Genomic DNA, 15,410 nt, shown 5'->3' with positions numbered 1-15,410 from the left:
CATTCGTGGTTTCAGTCTTTCTTCTGGCTGCTATCAGGTGAATTATGCAACTCTGTTCTAGTGCTTCTCAGTGTGTCTGCCTTTGAGTCCTGTTAACTAAAATGAGACCAAAATTCATGGTAGTTTTCCATGTAACCTCGTAGGTACTTTTCCATGGAGCATTTTTTGTTGTTGTTAAACATCTCTATTTTATTTTTTTAAATTAGTATACGAATTTGTTTCAGTAAATCAGACAATACAGAGATAGATCAAGGAAAAAGTCAGTAATTTCCTTTTCCATACCCCTACCGCCACCCCCCGCCACCCAGGGAGCTAATATAAATAGCCTTTGTGTGTATCTGTACCTTTGGCTCTTCCACAGAGAGATGTCTTTTTCTTCACTGCCTTTTATTTTCCAATTTTTAAAAATAACGTACATACAAACGGCAGTAAATATAATACAGTGAAGAGAATTTAGAAAGGAAGGGAAGAAAGAATCAAAAGACAGACCTTACCATAGGACAGGTTAAGTTACTGTTACCATTCTGGCTTATTTCCTTCCAGCAATTTCTGTGTGTATCTTTCTTTCCACTAGCCTACTGTATATACAGTGTTTTCTACCATATACCTCTTTCAAATCTTAAACATTTTTTCATGTCTTTTTAAAAACTTAGAAAACACTGAATGATTGCTTGTAATTTTCTTTCTTAATTATGTCCTATGTTGGCCCTTAAAATTTTTTTTTAATCTTAAAAACTATAGGGCCTTCCCTGGTGGTCCAGTGGTTAAGACTCTGGACTTCCACCTGCAGGGGGCCAGGGTTCAATCCCTATTTGGGGAACTAAGATCCTGCATGCTCCACAATGTGGCCAAAAATTATAAACAGAACTTCTTAAATAAGTCCTTGGGTCACTTTATTTCTTCAGTTTGTTTCCCAGAAGGAAACTGAGTCAAGAGGAAGGAGAATTTCTAAGGCTCTTGATACATATTACCATATGCTTTCTACAAAGTCTGTGTAGGAGTGCCTTCCTATTGTATAGCCAGTGAGAAACAGAGCCAGGGTGCCTCCAGGTCCATTTGGAGGAACAGGATTGCAAGTCAAATCTTGTCATTTCCAGCACATGTTATTCCTTGCTTGATTTATTCTACCTATATGATTCTCCTCTGCTGTCAGAAAACTGAAGGTCTGTTTACAGTTCAGACAATTCTAAGAACATCATGTAAGTTAGGTCGCTGTTTATGTTACATGCCCTCATTTCACAAGACTGTTTTGGTTTCTTGGCAGATGACTCAGGGATAATTTACTGCCTCTCCAGGAGAGAATGTGACACAATGGCTGAAACATTACAGAACGATGGCCTTGCTGCCCTGGCTTATCACGCTGGCCTCAGTGACTCCGCCAGAGATGAAGTACAGCACAAGTGGATTAATCAGGATGGCTGCCAGGTAACATCTGTTAACATAAAGGAAACAATATTTTACAGTATATAAGCCACCTTGGATGGAAAATTGTTTTTACCTTAAAGGTAGTAAACATCAAAATAAGGCGGATTTAAAAGGAGATCTTTGAGACATCTAAAGTTGCTTTTTCTTTCTTAAATTAAAAAAAAAATTTTTTTTATTGGGATGTAATTCACATACCATAAAATTCTCCCTCCCAAAGTTTACAAGTCAGTGGTTTTTAATATATTCACAAGGTTGTGCAACCATTACCACTGTCTAATTCCAGAACATTCCATCATCCCAGAAAGGAACCACATATCCACTAGCCATCACTCCCCACACCCCCCAACCTCCAGTTCACTAATCTATTAACTACTATTAATCTGTCTCTGTAGAGTTTCCTATCCTGGACATTTCATACAAATGGAATCAGATAGAATGCATTCTTCTGTGACAGATTTCTCTTACTTAGCATGTTTTCGAGATTGATCCACATTGTAGTGTGTATCAGTACTTGACTCCTTTTTGTGTCTGGATAATATTCCATTGTATGAGGTACCATATTTCTTATCTGTTCATCAGTTGGAAGACATCTGGTTTGTATCCACTGTTTAACTCTTACGAATAATGCTTCTGTGCAAGTTTTTATGTAAACATATGTTCAGTTCTGTTGGATAAATACCTAGGAGTGGAGGGACTTCCCTGGTGGTACAATGGATAAGAATCCACCTGCCAGTGCAGGTGACACGGGTTCCATCCCTGGTCTGGGAAGATTACACATGCCTCGGAGCAACTAAGCCCACGCACCACAACTACCGAGCCTGTGCTCCAGACCCCTCAAACTGCAACTGCTGACGCCCTCGAGCCTAAACCTGTGCCCCACAACCACAGTGAGGAGCCCAAGCCCCACCACGAAGGGTAGCCCCTGCTCGCCACAACTAGAGAAAACCCGAGCACTGCAACAAAGGCCTAGCACAGCCAAAAGTAAATAATCAATTAATTTATAAATAAATACCTAGAAGTAGAATTGTTTAGTCATATGCAAACTCACTGTTTAAGGAAGTGCCTGTTTTCCAAAGCAATTTTAAAGTTAGACATTCCAGCAATGTATGAAGTTCCAATGTCTCTACCTCACCAGCACTAATTATTGTCCTTTTTTTAAGCTGTATCCATCCTGGTGGCTGTAAAGTGGTATCTCATTGTGGTTTTACTTGCATCCCCTAATAGCTAGTGATGCCGAGCATCTCCTTCCCATATGACAGATTTGTCGCCCAAGTGGATCAAGGAAGAAGCCGAAAACACTCTAGGCATCCCATACTGTCACTTGGGTAGATCCCTCTACATACAAGGATGAATCTGAGAGTGACTAAACTGTTTTTTTTGGAGCCCATGAAATTTTCAGCTCATAAAAAAAAGAAATCATTACCCTGAAGTTCAGAAAGAAAGTAACTTTTGAAATTATTTTCTGAGGGAAAATAAAAGGAAGTCTTAGAGGATATCAACTTAATATCCTTACAAAAATTTAAGAAGACTTGTATGAACTAGAAACAGTTTGCCATAAGAAGATGATATGAAAAGGCTGACATGAAGGGAAAAATAAAAATTCCATGTAGGCAAACAAGAAAATGCAAGAAAAAACAAAACAAATAGGATTATATATCAAGACACACATGGTTCAATTCAGTGCAGACATATGAATCGATGTAGTGAATAACTTGAGAATGTAAAGGGCAAAAGAAACATGAAAATTGAAGGAATAAAAAAAACAAAAAAAAGTGGGTTTTTTTTTGCCAAACAGAAAAGTATTTGGCAACAGGGAGTAATGTTCAGCCTGAAAATAATAAGTGTACCCAAGAATGAAATCGGGAGAGTTGAGATCGATAGAATAGTCAAATGTATTGTAAATAAATACATAATAAATATATAAGAAATTAAGAGTCATTTCAGAATCACTGGGGGAAAACTTAGGTAATTCAGAATGTTTGTTTGATTTACAAAATTGTAAGAAATTGTGGGCCTTAGGAAGCATCACTACGAACAAAGCTAGTGGAGGTGATGGAATTCCAGTTGAGCTATTTCAAATTCTAAAGATGATGCTGTGAAAGTGCTGCACTCAATATGTCAGCAAATTTGGAAAACTCAGCAATGGCCACAGGACTGGAAGGCAATGCCAAAGAATGCTCAAACTACTGCACAATTACACTCATCTCACACGCTAGTAAAGTAATGCTCAAAACTCTCCAAGCCAGGCTTCAGCAGTATGTGAACCATGAACTTCCAGATGTTCAAGCTGATTTTACCAGAGATCAAATTGCCAACATCCGCTGGATATGGAAAAAGCAAGAGAGTTCCAGAAAACCATCTTATTTCTGCTTGATTGACTATGACAAAGCCTTTGACTGTGTGGATCACAATAAACTGGAAAATTCTGAAAGAGATGGGAATACCAGACCACCTGACCTGCCTCTTGAGAAACCTATGTGCAGATCAGGAAGCAACAATTAGAACTGGACATGGAACAACAGACTGGTTCCAAATAGGAAAAGGAGTACGTCAAGACTGTATATTGTCACCGGCTTATTTAACTTCTATGCAGAGTACATCATGAGAAACGCTGGGCTGGAAGAAGCACAAGCTGGAATCCAGATTGTTGGGAGAAATATCAATAACCTCAGATATGCAGATGACACCACCCTTATGGAAGAAAGTAAAGAGGAACTAAAAAGCCTCTTGATGAAAGTGAAAGAGGAGAGTGAAAAAGTTGGCTTAAAGCTCAACATTCAGAAAACTAAGATCATGGCATCTGATCCCAACACTTCATGGGAAATAGATGGGGAAACAGTGTCAGACTGTATTTTTTTGGGCTCCAAAATCACTGCAGGTGGTGATTGCAGCCATGAAACACTTCATGGGAAATAGATGGGGAAACAGTGTCAGACTGTATTTTTTGGGGCTCCAAAATCACTGCAGGTGGTGATTGCAGCCATGAAAAGACGCTTACTCCTTGGAGGAAAGTTATGACCAACCTAGATAGCATATTCAAAAGCAGAGACATTACTTTGCCAACCAAGGTCTGTCTAGTCAAGGCTATGGTTTTTCCAGTGGTCATGTATGGATGTGAGAGTTGGACTATAAATAAAGCTGCGTGCCGAAGAATTGATGCTTTTGAACTGTGGTGTTGGAGAAGACTCTTGAGAGTCCCCTGGACTGCAGGGAGATCCAACCAGTCCATCCTAAAGGTGATCAGTCCTGGGTGTTCATTGGAAGGACTGATGCTGAAGCTGAGACTCCAATACTTTGGCCGCCTCATGCAAAGAGCTGACTCATTTGGAAAGACCTGATGCTGGGAAAGATTGAAGGCAGGAGGAAAAGGGGACGACAGAGGATGAGATGGTTGAATGGCATCACCGACTCGATGGACATGAGTTTGAGTAGACTCCGGGAGTTGGTGATGGGCAGGGAGGCCTGGCATGCTGCGGTTCATGGGGTCGCAGAGTCGGACACAACTGAGCAACTGAACTGAACTGAAGAAATTGTATTCGTTGAGATAAAGAAATAGGTTACTCTATAAAGAATGAGAAACAGATTTGCCTGAGGCAGTGTCATTAAATTAAAAGAAACTGGAACTGAGGAGTTTCGTGCTCAGCTTATTATTTATGTTGAAAACAATAGAACGGCTTTTTCAGATATTTAGAAGTTCAGAAAATACTGGTTTGTCTTCACTGACATAACTATAGATGGCATTCTTTCCAAATTAATATTTAACTAATCAAAATTGCACTGTTTCTTTTCCTTTGATGAACTTTTTTGAAAGTTTGCCTGGATGAACATTCAAGTGAAAATAACCAAAAGAATTTGGCAAGAAAATTGTAACGCATGAACACTGCCTTTGCAATACATTATAGATCAATGAAACAGAAATCCAAAAATAGACTAGAAACATGTAAAAACAGTATATGATAAGGAAGGCATTTAAAATTAATTGGGGAGCTTCCCTGTTGGCTCAGTGGTTAAGAATCCGCCTGCCAGTGCAGAAGACATGGGTGGTCTGGGGAGATCGCACATGCCGTGGAGCAACTAAGCCAACGTATCACAGCTACTGAGCTCATGTGCTGCAATGCTGTAGCCTGCATGCCCTAGAGCCCGTGCTCTGCAACGAGAGATGTCACCGCAGTGAGAAGCCTGCGCACCACAGCTGGAGAGTAGCTCTCCTCTCCACAGCTAAAGAAAAGCCCACACAGCAGCACGGACCCAGGACAGTCGAAAGGAAGTAAATTAATTAAAATCTAAAATTAACTGGGAAGCCCCTGGAGAAGGAAATGGCAGCCCACTCCAGTATTCTCACCTGGAGAATTCCATGGACAGAGGCCTGGCAGGCTATACGGACATGGGGTCACAAAGAGTCAGACACAACCGGGCACCCAGCACAATCGGAAAGGGAAGTTTATTCAGCTTGTGGCACTGGCTACCTGATGGGGAGAATTATCCTGAGTCCTCATATCAAAATTAATTACAGGTAGGGACTTCCCTTACTGTCCATGTTGAGACTTCACGCTTCCAAAGCAGGGAGCATGGGTTCAATCCCTGGTCCAAGAACAAAGATTCCATGTACCACGTGACCAAAAAAAAAAAATTACAGGCAAATACAAGTACTGATATTTTTAAATGTGGAAGAGAATCTAAGCTTAAAAACAAACCCTACAGGAAGTAACTGCTCTAAATGATTGAAAACCTAAACAACTAAACAGTTCTGTATCTATAAACAAAACCAAAAGGCAATAGCAAACAGGGAACTATATCTTCAAAAATAAAACATAATGAAGACCTTGTAAAAATGTGATAAGAGAAGCATGAGTCTCAAATAGTCAGTTACCCGAGGCTGTCGGGAAACTATCAGAAAGAAATACAAATCGGAAAGGGCTAAATACAAGTTTATTTTAAGTGCAACTTTACTAATAATTGAATTAACATTTAAAACAGAGATTTTTACTTTCTGTATTAGCAAACTTTTATTAACTGACGGGAACAGTGTTGTGAGAGGCAATTTCCTATAGTAATCCTGAGACCCTTTCTGGAAAACAATATGATGGACTGTACTCAAATCTGAAACAGGTGTGGAATTTACTTTAGTGTTATTTTTAATAATAAATGTTCTGAGACCGTGATTGCTTATATTGCAGTACATTCCTGCCATTAAAAATGGTTTATGAAGAATTTTTTAATGGTATGAAAATGTTGGAATGTTAACGATAGATGAATGCAGGAAAAAATATAATTCAAAACTGTGTAATCTCAACCATAAAAAATCAGATAGAAAACTGATAAGAAAAAAGTCAATTTGTTTAATTTCTTTAGTTCTTTATATATATGTACGTGCTCAATTGCTCAGTCATGTCCGACTTTTTGTGACCCCATGGACTGTGGCCCACCAGGCTCCTTTGTCCGTGGAATTCTCCAGCCAAGAATACTGGATTGGCTTGTCATTTCCTACTCCAGGGGGATTCTTTACCACTACACTACCTGGGAAGCCCCTTTATATTCTACAATATACATTTTTATATTTAAACACTTTGATCAATTAATTCAATTTTTTTAACTAATTGTTTCTGCTTCAGAGCAGCTAATCCTCATAGTCAAGGTGTAATAACCAACTGGGCAGGCTTGATCTTAATAGATTTGTGAAACAGAATAAAACTTGGTTGTTTTTCTTCACAAAGAAATGATGGTTCCCTGAAATTTTGAAAGCCACACAGATATAAAGAAGGAATTATCAGTTCAACAAAGCCAGTGTTCCCAGTTACCAGAAGTAGAGAGGCTCAGGAAGAGGGGGTGTCATTGTCACCTCAGGAGCCTGCGCGCTCCCTGGAAGGGCTGTGCCGAGCAGACCCGGGGAGGTGCACCCAGGCTTCCTGGAGACCTGTGGGCTGGCACAGCTCGCTCCACAGCCTCTCTACCTGCTCTCCCACCTCTCGAGGCTGCAGTAGACCTTCCCTTTCCAGGGAGACTCACCTTTGATCACAGTGCCGTAAATTTCAGTGGGTGGATAACCTGAAGAACAGCCGTCGGTGCTCCCGGTGTGGGTGAGCGCCCTGTCGGCCATCCGTGTGCTCCGGGCTGTGCTGTTCCCGGGTCTGGTACTCACAGTGACTGAAATCATGTCATGAGCCTCAGTCTGGCTGCCACATCGTCCAGCTGTTTTTTGAAATACCTTCTTGAAGTAGCAATTCATCTTTTTAGGTCCTAAAAAAAGGCTTGCAGCTTTATTTGTGAAATGTAATTTTGCCTGGAGATCCAGTGTCTTCAGCTGGGTTATAGGTCCTAAATTTGCCACTGAAACAGATAGGCTTGAAGATGATTTTTTACTAAAAACTGATTTATCAGGCTCCTGAAATTTAAGTGCCACTTTGCTTCCACTGAGTAACTTGCATAGGCCAAGATCCACAGTCTCTAGTCTTTTTTTCTTTTTTAGTATAAAAAACTCTCAGACTTTTTGCCCATCTGAGTTCCAATGAAAAAATTCACAAATTTTGACCCTGAAACCAGCTGACGAATAAAAGGAACCGGTATGTGATCAGCTGGAAAAACGGTCAGTAAGCCCTGGAGCAGGTGAGAACACCACTGTTCCTGAGCCATTGGAAAAGCTAGCAGCAGTGGCCCCGACAGCCTAGCCCTGGGAACTCCCAGAGCTTCAGAGCAGCACGGTTACCAGGGCATCATGGATATCATGGCCGTGTGAGCACTGCTCTTGCACATCCACATCAAAAAAATGAGAGCGCAAATAGTGGCAACACATCGAGAGGCACCTGCCGTTGACCCTGGCTCCCGTGGTGGTGACGCTTAGTCACGCAAGCAGGGGCCCGCCACACCAAGCTCCTCCCTGCCTTCTTGGGTCTGAACAGGGTTGCAAATTAACAACACGAAAATCTCTAATTCAGTTCAGTTTGTCGCTTAGTCGTGTCCAACTCTTTACGACACCATGAATTGCAGCACGCCAGGCCTCCCTGTCCATCACCAACTCCCGGAGTCTACTCAAACTCATGTTCATCAAGTCAGTGATGTCATCCAGCCATCTCATCCTCTGTCGTCCCCTTCTCCTGCCCCCAATCCGTCCCAGCATCAGAGTCTTTTCCAGTGAGTCAACTCTTCACATGAGGTGGCCAAAGTATTGGAGTTTCAGCTTTAGCATCAGTTCTTCCAAAGAACACCCAGGACTGATCTCCTTTAGGATGGGCTGGTTGGATCTCCTTGCAGTCCAGGGGACTCTCAAGAGTCTTCTCCAATATCACAGTTCAAAAGCATCAATTCTTCAGCACTCAGCTTTCTTCACAGTCCAACTCTCACATCCATACATGACCACTGGAAAAACCACAGCCTTGACTAGACAGACCTTTGTTGGCAAAGTAATGTCTCTGCTTTTTAATTTGCTATCTAGGTTGGTCATAACTTTCCTTCCAAGGAGTAAGTGTCTTTTAATTTCAAGACTGCAGTCACCATCTGCAGTGATTTTGGAGCCCAAAAAAATAAAGTCTGATACTGTTTCCACTGTTTCCCCATCTATTTCCCATGAAGTGATGGGACCAGATGCCATGATGTTAATTTTCTGAATGTTGAGCTTTAAGCCAACTTTTTCACTCTCCTCTTTCACTTTCATCAAGAGGCTTTTTAGCTCCTCTTCACTTTCTTCCATAAGGGTAGTATCATCTGCATATCTGAGGTTATTGATATTTCTCCCAACAATCTGGATTCCAGCTTGTGCTTCTTCCAGCCCAGTGTTTCTCATGATGTACTCTGCATAGAAGTTAAATAAGCAGGTGACAATATACAGTCTTGACGTACTCCTTTTCCTATTTGGAACCAATCTGTTGTTCCATGTCCAGTTCTAACTGTTGCTTCCTGACCTGCATATAGGTTTCTCAAGAGGCAGGTCAGGTGGTCTGGTATTCCCATCTCTTTCAGAATTTTCCACAGTTTATTGTGATCCACACACAAAGGCTTTGTCATAGTCAATCAAGCAGAAATAGATGGTTTTCTGGAACTCTCCTGCTTTTTCGATGATCCAGCAGATGTTGGCAGTTTGATTTCTGGTTCCTCTGCCTTTTCTAAAACCAGCTTGAACATCTGGAAGTTCACGGTTCACATATTGCTGAAGCCTGGCTTGGAGAATTTTGAGCATTACTTTACTAGCGTGTGAGATGAGTGCAGCTGTGTGGTAGTTTGAGCATTCTTTGGCATTGCCTTTCTTTGGGATTGGAATGAAAACTGACCTTTTCCTAATTAGTCATGCTCAATAATGAAACCAAGTTATTAGAATCTTGTATAGAGTACATTTCAAAGTAAAAGAGAGGAAGACTTCTTGGTGGTCCAGTGCGAGGGACCATGGGTTTGATCCCTGATCTGGGAAGATTATATGGGCAACTAAGCCCGTGCGCACCTGCTGAGCCCATGTGCCGTAACTACTGAGCCTGCACTCTAGAGCCCAGGAGCGGCAACTAGAAAAAGCCCAAGCATAGCCATGAAGACCCAGGGCAGCCGAAAATAAGTAACAAAACTACTTTTTAAAAAATTAAGTAAAATAGAGGATGAAGCTTTTCAAAGCATCTATTATTAAAATGTTCATTCAGATGCATTAAGAGCCTCACTGGCTTTTGCTCTTACGTCAGGTTATCTGTGCGACAATTGCCTTTGGAATGGGCATCGACAAACCAGACGTACGCTTTGTGATCCATGCCTCCCTCCCGAAGTCTGTGGAGGGTTACTACCAGGAGTCTGGCCGAGCGGGAAGAGACGGGGAGATCTCTCACTGCATCCTCTTCTACACCTACCATGACGTGACCCGGCTGAAGAGGCTTATCCTGAGTAAGCTGAGCTCCCTGGGGGACCTGTGCTGTCCCACTCAGTCCCATGACTGTCGTCCACCCCTGCAGTCACGGTGCTTTTGGTCCAGTGTTCCTTAAATTAGAGATGCTTACCTAGATATGGAAGTTTTATTTTAGGTCATCTTTATGATAAAGATGTTGTTCAACATGTTGAAGACTGGAAAATTTCCAAACCAGGTCTTGAATACAGTCCAATCCTAAGAAATAACTCCAGTTACTAATTTCCTTTGTATCCTTCCAGGCCCATTTTCTGCCTGGATCCTTGTATATAACATATATTTCAGACATGCAGAAAAGTAAAATGGAAAAACTAATGAGCTATCATGTACCCCCATCCAGGTTAGGAAATAAACCCCCTATAGATAGAGCCCTCTCATATCCCATCTCTTGACTGCCACATTGGAGTTAAACAGTATCTTTTTATTTTTAATGATTTTTTAAAAATTATTTTAAAATTGCTTTACATTTTAGGCAATATCTTATATTTGATACTTACGTTCCCAAATGCAGGTATTTCACAGAGTAAATGCTATTGTATTATGTGTGCTCCCCGCGGCCCCCACCACTGCCCCAAAGTATTGTTGAGTCATTCAGGTGCACAACACAGGGATTTAAAGGTTATATTCTATTTATAGTGAAAGAAAGTGAAGTTGCTCAGTCATGTCCAACTCTTTGTGACCCCATGGACTGTGGCCTACCAGGCTCCTCCATCCGTGGGATTTTCCAGGCAAGGGTACTGGAGTGGGTTGCCGTTTCCTTCTCCAGGGGATCTTCCCGACTCAGGAATCAAACCCTGGTCTCCCGTATTGCAGGCAGATGCCTTACCCTCTGAGCCACTAGGAAAGCCCACTCTATTTATAGTTATTATATAAATGTGCTTTATTGACCAGATTTTTTTCTAGTCAACACCAGGGTATACCTGTGATTTCAACTAGTACACATAGCTTGACTATATAGAATTCTATGGAATCATTCCTTGTTTATTGAACCAGTCCCCTTTTAATAGATAAGTAAACTTGCCTGTTTTGAGACCACTTTTGAAGGTACTCTGGCAAAGATACTGAGTGTGTGAAATGACGCTTACCAAGTTCTGTGCCAGATAATGTTGACCTGTTTTGCTCATAACCGGTAGCAAGGGCAGGGTCCTAACCATTAGACTGCCAGGGAATTCCCAACCACTGGCTTTAGAGATAGAGTTAGTCCCAAGAGAAAAGTGAACTTCAGGAAGGTTTTGTAATTTGCTCGCAACGGCAGCAGCAGCGGTAGCAGAGAGAGTAGTCATGGTGATGATAATGTTTTCTTAGCACTTACTTACTGTATGCCACTGTCTTGAATGCTTTACATACATCACTTAATGTTCACAAGATCCCTAAGAGACACTACTCTTACTCTCCTCATTTTACAGAAGAGTTTCCTCGAAATACAGAGCCAGATAGGTGGCAGAGCCCTGGTGGAATCCAGGTTCATCTGAATCCAAGAGTCACCTCCCTTGCACTATACCAAGATCATTCTCAGTGAAAAAATGAAACTTTTAAACTTAGTGTGTCCAAAAAAGTGAAACTTTTAAACTTAGTGTGTTTTTGAAAAGAACCTATATTAAGTTAGGTCCAAATAATTTAGTAAGTATTTAAACCCTAAATACTTAGAAGTCATCTGAAAAAAATAATACTCATAAAGCAGAAAAAAATTTTTTTAATTTCCTTTTTAACAAACCACAGTTGCTTATGAATGAAAATTATGAACGTGTTGTTCTCAAACCTTGGAATCAGAATAGATGCTACCACCCTCATTTCCTGTTTCAGGTTGATTTTTTTGGAGGTAAAGATTCATTTGAAAAGACCCTGATGCTGGGAAAGATTTAGGGCAGGAGGAGAAGGGGATGACAGAGGATGAGATGGTTGGATGGCATCACCAACTCAATGGACATGGGTTTGGGTGAACTCCGGGAGTTGGTGATGGACAGGGAGGCCTGATGTACTGCGGTTCATGGGGTCATAGAGTCGTACACAACTGAGCGACTGAACTGAACTGGACTGAATTGTGTTCATTAGCAACTGCCAAAGTTTTAACTTCACAATGTCATTTAGAGGGACTTCTTGGTGGTCCAGTAGTTAAGACTCTATGCTTCCAGTGCAGGCGGTAAGAGTTTGATCCCTGGTCAGGGAACTAAGATGCCACATGCTGCCTGGCATGGCCAGGAAAACAGAAAATTAAATAAAAAACAATAACAAGATCATCAGAAGAAAAGTAGCACATCATGAGAGCTTCCCTGGTGGCTTAGTGGTCAAGAACCCACATACCAATGTAGGAGAGGCAGGTTCAGTCTCTGGATCAGAAAGATCCTCTGGAGAAGGAAATGGCAACCCACTCCAGTATTCTTGTCTGGGAAATCCATGGACAGAGGAGCCTGACGGACTACAGTCTGTAGGGTCACAAGAGTTGGACACAACTTAGTGACTAAACAACAAGCTCATTGTGAACTAGCCCAAACTCGTTGTGTATGTGGAGTTCAACAGATGTTAGTTGTTGCTGTATTTCCCTTGAGTTTAAAATATCGACCAGCAGCCATGTGTACTCGTTGCAGCACCCACCCTGGCCCAGGAGGTCCTTCGCACACAGTTTCAGAACCAATGGCTTCACCACTTTGATCTCAAATACTCCAGGAGATGCACAGCCCACTGCCACAGCCCCAGACTCTGCTCACTCTGGATGCTAGGTCTAGTTGATGCTTGTCTTGATAACCGTAGTAAATACAGTTCAGACAGTTACCACTGGGAATAGTGAAGAGACGCAAAATGTTCTCAGCTACTCCTGACAACCTGTGTTTATTCCTGTACAACTAAATTCTTGGTTGTTGTTGTTTGGTCCCTCAGTTGTGTTTGACTCTTTGCAACCCCCTGGACTGCAGCATGCCAGGGTTCCCTGTCCTTCACCATCTCCCAGAGTTTGCTCAAACTCATGTCCAGTGAGTCGGTGATGCCATCCAACCATCTCGTCCTCTGTCATCCCCTTCTCCTCCAGCTTTCAGTGTTTCCCTGCATCAGGGTCTTTTCTAATGAGTTGGCTTTTCGCATCAGGTGGCCAAAGTATTGGAGCTTCAGCTTCAGCATCAGTCCTTCCAATGAATATTCAGGGTTGATTTCCTTTAGGATTGACTGGTTTGATCTTGCTGTCCAAGGAACTTTCAGGAGTCTTCTCTTGAGATAAATCTTGGAGATGAACATAAACATTCAGTTAATTATAATGTAAATATTTAGAATTATAGGAATCTGTTTTAAATACTTCTGTGATATATTCAATTTTTCTACTTTAATAAGTATGTTTTACTATGTTCTTCATCTCTTTTAGTGGAAAAAGATGGAAACCGTCATACACGAGAGACCCACTTCAATAATTTATATAGCATGGTTCATTACTGTGAAAATATAACAGAATGTAGGAGAATACAGCTTTTGGCTTACTTTGGCGAAAATGAATTTAATCCTCATTTTTGTAAGAAATACCCAGATGTTTCATGTGATAACTGCTGTAAAACAAAGGTAAAATAAGCAGGTTTTAAATTCTTTGTAATAAGGAAATTGCCAAGATTTTTTTTTTCTTCTCTTAATTTAGAAAAGTTAGATACAGGTTAGACGGCAGTAAAGTCGGCCCTAAGGAGTTTAACAAGGGAACAGTGGATTCCTCCTCATGTTATTTGGAAATAGAAATGTTTTGATAATAATTCTGTGACATACCCTTAGAGTTCAAAGCCTGTTTAAAAAATATATACTGTACCTGTTTCAGTGATTATAGGATATTTTAGAAATGTCGTTAATCTATAAATTTCCAGAGAGATCCAATATGGGCAGCTAGAATAATTTCCATTCAATTGTAATTACATTTAAGCATCCAATTCTCAAAAGGGTTATAACTAGTATAGTTATGTGTTTGAATTCAGATCAATTAGACTACTCTGTAAATTGGTTTTAAAAAACTATAAAGAATAATAGCAATACCTTCGAGATGAGTTTGCTATCATCTCTCATAAAAACAACCTTGGGAGGTGGTTAAATTCAATCCTTGTCTTCTCTACTTCACAGTTTATGGAGCATTTTCTTGTTTTATGTATTACTTGAAATGTCTGTGTAAGGTGCTAGGGATTCGCAGACAGGAGAGACAGACATGTTTGTATTCATATCGTTGTGATACTGTGTTAAAAGTCCAGTTACAGATAGGCAGCACTAGCCGAGCAGAGGGCAACTTACTCTGTCTCTCTGGATTCCCGGCCATCTCCACCCACCACGCCCCACTCTGTAGATGTTGCTAATCTGTTCACTCACTCAACAAATATTTGTTGAGTGCCTGCTCTGTGATAGACACTGTTCTAGGAGTTTGGGATATATCACCAAACAACATATGAAGATCCCTGACTCTTGTGGAGCTCACTTTCAAGCAGAGGAGGGCTGAATAAAGACAATATACGTTATAAGTACATGTGAAGAGGGAAATTGTTGCTGTTCAGTCGCTCAGTCATGTCCGACTCTTTGAGACCCCATGAACTGCAGCCCAGTTACCCTGTCCTTCACCATCTCCTGAAGTTTGCTCAAATTCATGTCCATTGAGTTGATGGTGCCATCCAACCATCTCATCCTCTGTCGCCCTCTTCTCCCCATGCCCTCCTTCTTTCCCGGTATCAGGGTCTTTTGAAGAGGGAAGAGCTTGGTGAAAAGTACAGCAGTATTAGGAGTCAGGAATGATAATGGGATTCAGGCGGCAGTGGCCCTAGGAAGTCCTATTACAAGGATGAGAGGGGAGTTTAGCTGAGCAGCTCTCAAATATGGGTATTCTTGGCAGGAGCCAAGACGAAAGGCCCTGGGGTGGGGATGTGCCTGTGTGTTTGAGAGATAGCAAGGGAATTCACAAGCCTGCCCGGGGCTAAGAGTTAGTCAGGGGAAAGGTAACAGCCAGCCATAGCATTATCTGGAGGGCGGAGAGACTGGCCAAGTGGAGCAACCCTCAGCAGAGGGGACCTATTGGCAGGGAAGATCAGGAGTTTGGCCTGGGGCACAGTGAGTTAGCCGCTCTTGTCTTAGATTCAGGAATTCTGAAAGGAGGCTGGTGATACCATAACTA

General features: G+C 41.5%; 1 protein-coding gene across 2 annotated transcripts in view; it reads left to right on the top strand.

Moving 5' to 3' along the window:
• Positions 1-15,410, top strand: part of BLM (BLM RecQ like helicase) — a 63,068-nt gene that overhangs the window by 28,744 nt on the left and 18,914 nt on the right. For both annotated transcript variants that reach the window (XM_068991388.1, XM_068991387.1), the window contains exons 13-15: positions 1,265-1,425; positions 10,083-10,278; positions 13,647-13,837. In XM_068991388.1, the coding sequence (XP_068847489.1) occupies positions 1,265-1,425; positions 10,083-10,278; positions 13,647-13,837 (548 nt within the window). The remainder of the gene's footprint in view (positions 1-1,264; positions 1,426-10,082; positions 10,279-13,646; positions 13,838-15,410) is intronic.

The sequence above is a fragment of the Capricornis sumatraensis genome, chromosome 19, assembly GCF_032405125.1.
Source record: "Capricornis sumatraensis isolate serow.1 chromosome 19, serow.2, whole genome shotgun sequence".
Lineage (NCBI taxonomy): Eukaryota > Metazoa > Chordata > Mammalia > Artiodactyla > Bovidae > Capricornis > Capricornis sumatraensis.
The sequence above is the reverse complement of the archived record's forward strand: the minus strand, read 5'-3'. Positions and strand labels throughout refer to the sequence as shown.